We start from the raw sequence: 10,517 nt of genomic DNA on the forward strand, positions 1-10,517 counted from the left end.
GAGTATAAGCACAATGACTTGGTTGGTTAATTATTAAAATCAGATACTTTTAGATATGAAGTCGTGAGGCTATAGAAACGAAGGGTGCTAAAAGTTTAGTATTGTAGTTTTTACTAGATACTTGATTAGGATTATTTCATGTTGTCTCAAATAATAACTAAAATAATGGTTAAGGTAATAAACAAAGGGAAAGCTAGAGAAGAACTTTAAAGTATGTTATCGCTCACACTATTGAAGAATTTTTTGTATCTTCCGACACCAGTGAGAGAAGACCTGAAATCATGCTTTGAAATTCCTGATTCGGTAATATTTCCACCATATTCTGCCAGTATGGTTTTTACTTGCTCAGATAGTTGAAACTCCGAGTCACATTGCACCAAAATACTCCGAAGATTTGCAAGGCTCTTGAGCAATGGTGCAATATCATCCCAACTATTATCCTCCATATCCATGAACGAATTAATATAAGATAGGGGATTAATTGTTGGCGGCATCCGAGACCGAACTATAGAAGGAAAAAGATTATGTGATAATCCCTCAGATCGAGGTAGGGATAAATATCCAATGCTTTTTGAGCATACAATTGTAAATGGCAGTTGTTTCACAGCAGTATTTTCAGCGATTAGAATTCTCAAGGATTCCATTTGCACCATATCTTTTTCTAATATGTCAATTTTTGAACAACCAGAAAGGATGAGAGTTTTCAAAGATTTCAAGTTACATATCTGTACGGGGAGATTGCATAGACTTGTACAGTCCTTCAAATTTAGCAGCATAAGATTGCAGAGATATCCAATAGAAGGGTGTACTTTGCGTAATCTTGGGCAATCTTTGAGAATGAGCTGTTCAAGACTTGGTAGTCCGGAGAAGTCAGGGGTTTCTATCAAGTACTTGGAGTGACTAAGATTCAGGACTTTTAGATACGCCAAAACCTTCAAGAAGAGTATTATAAAGAAAATGAAAAAATAAAATAGTTATATGTGAAAACAAATACTATTTCTATTTTAAGCATGAGTTTTAAAAGAAAATGGTACGTAATAAAAACCTTGGGTTCTTTCCAGACGAACCGAAGAAAACTGTGTTTTAAATCAATCACTATTGCATCATGCACATAAAAGTCGTCAGGAAGGTATTCCGAAGAAAACCCTTGCAAACTGATCCATCTCAGTTTCAGCGGTTCTCTTACCTCTACAGGATATTTTCTTGTGAGAGACAATCTCTCAATGACTTTTCTCTCCTGTGATCAAAAGAGATAAGAAAAACAAATACATTGCAAATGACAAAGCAACCACTTCCAAAAGAAGTTTCAAAACCATGGAGTAAGAATGTTCTTACAGTATTCTCTGACAGTGCATGTTTTCCATCGCTATCAAGCCGCAGTGGACTGCTCTTCCCATGTTCAAGAATAATTTCTCTTCTCATTTCTCGTAGCAAATTATGCATTCCAAATTTGTTGTTTTTTTTAATTTGTATGAGGCTACGCTCTATGAGAACTCTTATTCCACTATCAGCGTCTATTCCACAGCCATTTAGGATCTTCGTAACATAGCCTCTGTCTTTATCAACAAAGAAACGACCTACATCAAGAAATAAATCTTTTTCCATTTGATTACCTAAACGGTCGTAACTTATTTTCAATATCTGCGGGACTTCATGCGAGGGAATATTGTCTAATCTCAACAATACTCTATTCCATTCTTCTCTCGTCCTTTCATACAAATAACTTCCAATGACTTCAAGAGCTAGAGGTAGTCCTCCACAATAAGAAACTACTTTTTTTGCAAAGAATTGGTATTGTTCTTTTGGTTTTGCTTCTCTAAATGCGTGCCAACTAAGAAGCTCAAGGGACTCATTGGAATTCATTAGATTTATCTCAAAAACAGAATCAGCATGATGTAACCTAGGTAGATCTTCATCCCTTGTTGTAATGATCATTACACTTCCTTCACCGAACCATGGACTGATTTCCCATAGGTCTAATGGATCATACTTTTTCACATCGTCAAGTACAACGAGCACCCTTTTCCCATAAAGTCTTTCCCAAATCATACTTCTTCCCATCTCAGCGCTACTTATCTTCACCTTCGTTTTTAGGACATCTGAAAGAAGTTGTTCTTGTAAATGAACAAGCCCTCTTGTTTGACTAACTTCTGCAATATCTTCAATGAAACTTTTCTTCGTGAATGTACCATGAATTTGATTATAGATGGCTTTGGCAAGGGTGGTTTTACCCGATCCTCCCATTCCACATATCACTATCGTAAAAACTTGGGTGGATTTTTTTTTTATGGTTCGAATCACATCTTCCACACGGGAATGTAATCCAACTGGAAATTTAGTAGCGGATAAGACTGGTAAACTAAGAACGCTCTTAACAATTTTTTCCACTAGTTCAGCATCATTCCTTCAATACAAGAAGTCATTTTTTAACAAAATTGAATCACAAGCTTAAAATATGGTTGATTGAGTCAGTGATTTACCTGTGATTTCTCTCATCCCATCCAAAGAAATTTGCAGCTTTGGTGAGTGCGTGGCTCCACCTGGACATGCCATGCTCCAGTTGTTGTCCTGAGAATGTTTGTTCTGCAGTTGCTTTGAAGGCTTTTCCAAAATCACCCTTTTGAAGACGTACATCAGATGGCTCAATTTCGTAATAAACAGGCAGAACGTGTCGGCAATAAGTTTGGTGCCATTTAATGATTTGTTGGAGTTGATGAAGACACCAAGAAGATTGAGAATAGGATTTGGTGAAAACAACAATTGCTACATGAGAGAGATTGAGAATAGGTTGTTGGATGTGAATTGGGTTGAGTGCATTGGGGTGGTGAAGGAAAGTGGTGAAGCCAACAGCAGAGAGGGCAGAATCGAGATGAGAAACAAATCTCCTTTGGATGTCTTCTCCATTAAAGTTGATGAGCACATCGTACATCCGTGGAAGTTTGGATGTTGAAGAAGCCAATGCCATGGAAGGAATTGATGAAGTCAAGAAGTGTTAGAATAGAATCAATGATCAAACACCCGTTATGACCCGCACTGGGAAAAGAATTGAATTAGTGGTAGAATGAAGAATCAAAGAGATTGAAGATTGGAGAATATATAACAGTAAAAGGTAATGCATGATAGAGAATTAGATGCCTCAGTGATTGAACGAATCTGCGTAAGAATAACGCTTAATAGGGCAAAGATTTTACTGCAATGTGTGCATCTATATATATAACTTTGGCATGTGAACATCTAACCAGGCAAACCACACCCAAGGAAGTAAGGAAGGCTGGTTAGTATGTTGGCGGAAGTAAGGGGTGCAGGAAGGTATATGTCTTTTCTGCTGCAGTCACATTCTGTATTAGAAGGCACCAATGCTGTCTTATGTATTTTTGCTGCATAATTGATGCAGAAACGCTACAGTTCTGGTGCATAAACGGTGCAAATTTGTGGAGCCTAGACTTTGGTGTTTCTTGTCTAGCAGCTGTTTTGGCTTAGCTCTTTAGGTGCAGATTTATGCCTCTTGTTTTGTAGGAACACAATTTAGCTTTAAGATACAATTGTGTTATGTTAATGCAATTACCAAAGAAGCTTAGGCCTTTGTGCTTGTTAATTCTTTGGATTGTATTTGTAAAGATGAGTTTTTTTAATAAGGATTGAGAAGTGTCTCTTTTTAATTTATATAGTTCTTCCTGATAAAAAAATAATGAAGCAACACAGTCAAATAGATAAGTAGCCAGAGATTAATATTATTTCTATAGTATTGGAAGCGCGTTAAGACCATTGAAGAACCCTTTTTACTTTAACATTTAAGAAATTAGACCAACACCCACTTTGAACTACAGATAACACAATTAAACTAATAAGTATGAATATCTTTCTAATTATATATTTTTTTAATTTACATTAAGTTTACTTTTAATTTCAAAAACATTATATGATCTCTCGCATTTTATGTTAGGCACGTATCTCGTTAAATTTTAAAAGAATAAAATTAAAACATTTTGGGTTCTGCAAAGATCTCGATTGGTGATCTCAACCATGTGTTAATTTTTTCTTTATTACTTTTTTCATCATAATTATTATTAATTAGAAACAAACTACTGTGGGAGGGAGTCAAACCAAAGTCTCTTTTGAACTCAAGAAGCTTCGATCATTATACCATATAAATTTTGTTGTCATATTATAATTATTATTACACTAATTATGATTATACTTGTTATTATAATTATCAATATTATCAATACTAACATTATTAATATGATTTATATTACTTATATTTTTATATTAATAATGTTATAATATTATGAATACTTACCAATATCAATCCGTAGATAATATTGATGACTATTTTACGGCAAGTGTACCATATCATAAGTAATAATTTGTCTCTAAAGATGGATATTGAACTCATAAAGAATAGTTGAATTCTCAAGTATAATATTCACTAAATATAAGATAATTTGTAAAAGTTTGATGGAAAGTTGTTTGTATTATGAATTTGCAAGAAATTAAATAAAGCAAAGTAAAATATTTGTATGAGTCAATTGAAAAAATTGGGATTGGGGTTCATCCTTCTCACTCTTTAGTATTTTTTAAAAGACTATAATATTTAGTCTTGATTGGTATTAATGCATATATAAAAATAATTCATATCGATTCCGTGCATACAAAATTATTAAGAGAGTCTCCTAAATATTGATTCTTCGCATATTTATAAAAACTTCTTATCATTATGGATAGATGTTATAAAACAATTAACATTTCAAATCTATTCCTAGCACAAAAATATGTTAATCACTATCATTTAGGTCAGATGCTTAGTACTTTCTAATCAAATCTAGGAATCAAAATCATGAATAATTCAAGCTTTGAGGATAAAATAATAATAACAATCATCAATCAACAACTGAAATATTATAGATAAATATCATCTCAATACATAAGAGTTTGAACAAATTGCTCTCAATCCCAAAGAGAAAAATTAGTCACTTATGTTATCCATTACAAGCGTGGAAAAAAAAAGAAAAGAAAATCTAGGATGTTTCTCCTAGACGGTTGTCTCCTCTAGGGTTGCCTATCTCTCTTTATTCTCTAAATGATGTATAGGGTTATGTTGAAGATGGTTACTGCCCCTTCAAGATTGTGTTTGATGAAGGCTTATATGTAGTGTTTGATGAAGACTTATATGTACATTTCATTTGTTTTTTGCTTTGCTTTAAGTATGTCTTAGGTAGTGCTTAGAGGTTGTCTAAGAGTGGGCTTTTTGCTGAGTAACTCACCTCATAACCACTGGCCATGTGATAAGAACAAGCATAAGTTTTCTTAAACTGTTTTTCACATGTTTTACAAAAAACACGTTTACTGCATAAAAATAAATCTGTTCTTTTCTAAATAAACAGATTCATTTTTTACACTGATGCCTTGGCTTTGTCTTGTGAAAATTAGATTTTGTGCATCAGGTATTTTGACTAAGTCGTCTACCTTTCAAAACGACTGAGTTTTAAATGGTTAAACTTTCTCTGTTTTCGTTTTGAAAAATAAATCTGTTCATCTGTAAATGAATAGATTCTTTTTGTCTCTGGTGCCATGTCAAGCTTAAACGTTTTCAGTTTTATCTCTGCACCAGAATGGTTGACTAAGTCTCCTCACTTAACAGATTCTCTAACTGCTTTTTGAAAATAAATCTGTTCATTTTATTTTCTATCTGTTCATTTTATAACAGCTTTAACTGTTTTTCAAATATCTGTTATAAGTTGGTTCTCTATAAAATGCAAACTTGTTTTCTGAGTTCATTATCAATTCATCAATTCATACATTTGCAAAAACAAGTTTTGACAACAGAGAGTTAAGTGTTTACAAAGGATTAGCATTTGTTCTTCAAAGATTTCGAAAATCACAAAGTGCTTGTTCTTGGTTTGGTTCCAAAAGCTTGGTGTGAGGTGCAGCTACTGTTCTAGCAATCTTGCCTACTGGTTTAAGGCTGATCTTTGTATCCTCAATCAGGTGTAGTCGTTTCACTTCTTATTACTTGTAATAGTTTGGTTGAACACTCTTCTTGATAGGTGTTCTTGGAGAGTGGGTGTGTATGTGCTGAAATAGGTTTTTTTAGCAAGAGTACCTAAGTTCTTGTAGGTTTCAAGAACAGTGGGAATTGTACTTGCTTGTACTGTGTTTTAGTGATTTCCACCTGTTGTTGGTGAAGACTGGATGTAGCTCAGGTTGAGTGAACCAGTATAACTGCTTGTGTTCATTCTCTCTCACTCTCTGCAATTTCGTTTCTGCATAATTGATAAAACAGCAAAGAAATAAATCTGTTCAATTGAAAATAAATCTGTTCTTTCTGGGCACTGTGCATACTGTTCTTGATTTCTGAAAAAGTTGTTTGAATCTGATAAGAACATATACAATCTGCTAAAAGCCATTGGAACACAGTGACTGTGATAGGCTGCTCAAGAAACTGTCAAAGCTATTAATTGAACCTTAAACAAATTGCTGAAAGTTGAAGCTTGCTGTTCTGTGATTAATTGTTCTTAATTTCTGGAAAATTGCTTGACATAAAGAAGAACACTCATAGTCTGTTAAAAGCCACTGGAACAGGTTGTTTGCAAAGGTCACTCAATCAATTAGCATGCTATCAATTGAACCTTAATCACTTGCTTGAAATTGAAGTGTGCTGGTTTGTGTTTTACTGTTTTTTAATCTGATAACTGTGTGTGTGCATCTGGAAAATCTATCTGCATAGTCTAGTGATTAACCTTGCTGTATTAAAAGCGTTTCAAACAAAAACAGTGCTGAAATAAATCTGTTCATTTTCACATAAATCGATTTATTTTCTGTAAAACTGGGTTAAACACTGTTTCTGCGAGAAAGTTTTAAAAGGTTAATTCACCCCCCCTCTTGAACTTTGGCACTATTAAACCCTACAGGTTATACCTCACACCTTCTCTTTAACCTAGTTGGGCTTGGGCTAAGTGACATCTCACCGAAGCGAGTTATTACTTGCTTGAGCGAGTTCCTTTAGAGTGATTTTTCCTTGGCGAGTTTGGGCGAGTTTTGAGCGAGTTTCCAATGTTTTAACTTTTTCTTTTCATCTTGTCCATTCTCCTTTAACCCTTTCATATCCATTTTACCATAGAATCCTGAAATCTATACATAATACAAGTAGAACGCACAAAAAAAATGAAAAAGATTTTATATACCACAAATAGAAACTTGAGGTAACATGCGTGGCCCACTAAAACACTCCACATAGTGTTTTTTAAGCCTTTTCCTTCTCCTTTCTCATCCCCACTTTGCGTTGTCCTCTCTCATCCTCACTCTTTTGTTTTCCTCTCTCATTCGCACTTTGAAACACTCTCTGAAACCTTAATCTATCAATTTTTTTTCACAAGTTTGGCAACTGTGCACATCTCGTATACTAAAGATGTTTTTTTCTAATACTCCATTAAACATCTATTTCATTAATTGGCTTGTACTTTTGATATTTGAAATGGCAATGGCGATGGTATTTCACTATATATAGGGTGTTGTCTTCAACCATTCATTCATTCATTTCATTTTTTTTCTTTTCATTCTCCAAGGACTTGGTTACAGAAGCATTACCACGTAATCTTTGAACACCATGCCTGTTACAAATTTTTCTGTATGGTGTTATTATGTTCCAGTAATTTGTTCTCTATTTTTCGTTTTTTTATTCCCTTTCGCAAGACTCAATGGTGTTTTCACTACAAGAAAAAATGGTTTTAACCGAGGTTTATTTTTACATTATCTAGGGTTAAAACCTTTACTAAGTCATTTACCCAAGATTGCAAATTCCCCACTAAACCATCCCAGGGAACGTGTTCCTCGAGGTTTTTTTTAAACCTCAGGAAAATCCTTTCAGTACCCCTGTTAATTACCATGGGTTAACCTTCGTAAAATACCATGGGTTTCAAAACCTCTGTAAAATACTATGGGTATCAAAATATTTGCATGGGTTTAAAAACCTCTGTAAAATACCATGGTTTCAATAACCACCGTATAATACCATGAGCTTCAAAATTTATGTAAAATGACTTGCCGTTTGAAATATCCTTCAACCCCATTTCCACTATCTCTAACGATCCTTCTAACTTCTCTCTTCCACTGTAGACACATTGCTCTCTGGCACAGACTCAATGGCCGCTGACAACAGTCCTAGCTAGGAATCACAATTCAACCACACGTATGTCTATTATATCTAAGGAGAAGAAATACTAAATAAGTCACTTTCTTATTCTCACTCCAATATTGCTTCTTCCATCACCTTATTACTGCCCCAACTTAGGTCACAAGCCCTGTTACCTAGCTCGACAACAACTGATGTTTATCACTACTTTATATATCCTAAATAATTGGACTATCTGTCAGATGTGGGCTTTGGCTAAAGATTGCAAGAACATATTGTGAAGATAAATTAACTTTATTACTTCTCACTTTCACAGTGAATTAATTATTATATGCATTTTAAATTAAGGCCTTAATTTAAAATATTTCAAAATTATGAAAAATTAAATATTAACAACTATAACTAAAACTAGAACTGCACATAAAAATATATGTACATCAAAAGCTAAAACAAAATAAGTCATGTTTTTTGAAGTATGAGCTCGTAACAAAAGAAACTAGGAATTATATAAACCAACTATCATAAATGATAAGAAATATTCAAATAATGTTGAACTACTTATTATCCAATGTTATTTTACTGAGATTTTAGAATAAACCTTGGAACTTAACGGAAGTGAAAAAAACCTCTGTTAATAAAATCAATTCCCAGGGTTATATTAACCTTCGCTATATAACCTTCATTAAAACCCTTTTTCTTGTAGTGTTTAAACCGTGTTTTCGTTTTTCCTCCGCACCTAATGGTGTAAAACTGCAATACGTTATTAGTGTAATATTTGTCATTTTTGGAGATTTATTTTGATTTTCTCATCTAATTTCTGTTCAGTTTGTAATCCATATTTTAACTCCAATTTTGTATGTTATTCTTTGAGATTTATATTGTTTGCATCTGATATAGTGACTTATTGATCTCAATTTTATCACTTGGTATTCGAGTTTTTTAAGGTCATTTGTTCATCTCATTTTTGTTGAGTTTGTATTCCAATTGTTAACTCCATTTTTTGATCTTATTGTTTGGAGATGTATTTTGGTTGCATCTATTACTCTGATTTGAAGATGAACCTTGCATTTAGCAGCTTGTTGGTCTCGTCTTTCTCTGCATTATGTTTTTTCACCCATTTTCCTTTTTTTAGGCAACTAGTCAGGCTTCCTCGTACACCGATAACCTGTGTCTAATGCCTTCGGGGCTCACCCCGGGCATGTTCGATGCGGTCCAGACAAGAAATCAGTATTCTTTACTAGTGTTTGGCTTAAATGCTAACATCTTTTGTAGACAACGATGTTCCCATCTTAGTGGAGTGTTCGACATATTGTAATGGGACAACTTTGATGTCTTCTGCTGGTTCAAAGCGAACGTCATTCATCCGGGGATCAAGGTTCACAGAGGCGACAATATGCTCCCTCCTTGGAGCAATGGGTTTGAAACTGTTTTCCATTTGTTGGTTCTACCTTTAAGCTAGCCGCATAACGCTCACTTACCACCTTCTAGTCCACATGCACCATGATGATATCTCCAGAGGTCAATGGGAACTTCATGGTCAAATGTGGTGTTGAAACTATGGCTCCCTAATGGTTGAGAGATGGTCTTCCTAACAATATGTTATAGAAGGTATTGACTTGAACTATACTTATCTTGAGATTCTTTCCCTCCCCGTACGTAGTGTAGAGATCGGTGTAACCTCGTGTGTCCACCCATTCTCCATAAAATCCCCTGATTTTGGCATCATACAACTTGATTTATGCCTCTGTTATCCTCATCTTTTTTAATGTTTTCTAGTAGAGTATGTTTTCTATTTTGGAAGGTCCCAGAATAGAGAGATATTCTCGCTCAAGCGAGAATGCTCCAAGACTGTTTCAGAAATCGACGTCTTTCTCGCTCAAGCAAGAATTCCTCGCTCGAGCGCAAATGCATCAGACAGATTGGGCCTTTTTTATGTTTTATCACTTAGCCCATCAGCGTGACACAGGAAGTTACCTAATCCTAGTAAATTAGGTTAAATAGGGGGGCTAGAGGCACAACCCTTGTGTACCAAATTGAGAGGAAAACACCATAGAGTGAATTGTAACCCAATTGAGAGAATGGAAGGTGCTAGAAGTATGCATGGCTAATTCTACCCTTTGGGATTGGGAGTAATCTGCTTGAACTCTTATGTATTGAGGTGATATTTATATTATAATATTCAGTTCTTTATTGATTATTGGTATTATTGTTTTGTTTCTAAATTTTTGTGACAAATTGAGAATCTTAAATCTGACCGGAAAGTATTTTTAGGTTTATGACCTAAAAAATAATACTTAACATATTTGAGTGCTAGGAATAGACTTGAAATGTTAATTTCCATTAACATCTATGCTTGATTCTAAGTTGTTCTTATGCGAGGGATCGA

At 34.4% G+C, this 10,517-nt stretch overlaps 1 protein-coding gene and 1 long non-coding RNA gene across 3 annotated transcripts in view; one reads left to right on the forward strand and one right to left on the reverse strand.

The window, feature by feature from the left end:
* Window positions 1-3,401, reverse strand: part of LOC137818623 (disease resistance protein Roq1) — a 29,183-nt gene extending 25,782 nt beyond the window's left edge. For both annotated transcript variants that reach the window (XM_068622150.2, XM_068622149.2), the window contains exons 1-4: window positions 2,481-3,401; window positions 1,336-2,404; window positions 1,046-1,237; window positions 228-932 (exon numbers count right to left, since the gene is read on the reverse strand). In XM_068622150.2, the coding sequence (XP_068478251.1) occupies window positions 228-932; window positions 1,046-1,237; window positions 1,336-2,404; window positions 2,481-2,965 (2,451 nt within the window). In that variant the 5' untranslated portion in view covers window positions 2,966-3,401. The remainder of the gene's footprint in view (window positions 1-227; window positions 933-1,045; window positions 1,238-1,335; window positions 2,405-2,480) is intronic.
* On the forward strand, window positions 3,247-3,580 carry LOC137818628 (uncharacterized). The gene is made up of 2 exons (XR_011082110.2): window positions 3,247-3,309; window positions 3,395-3,580. It is a non-coding gene; the product is annotated as an uncharacterized LOC137818628 (long non-coding RNA).
* Window positions 3,581-10,517: the final 6,937 nt, after the last annotated feature.

This window comes from Phaseolus vulgaris, chromosome 10 (genome assembly GCF_051622355.1).
Source record: "Phaseolus vulgaris cultivar YP4 chromosome 10, ASM5162235v1, whole genome shotgun sequence".
Lineage (NCBI taxonomy): Eukaryota > Viridiplantae > Streptophyta > Magnoliopsida > Fabales > Fabaceae > Phaseolus > Phaseolus vulgaris.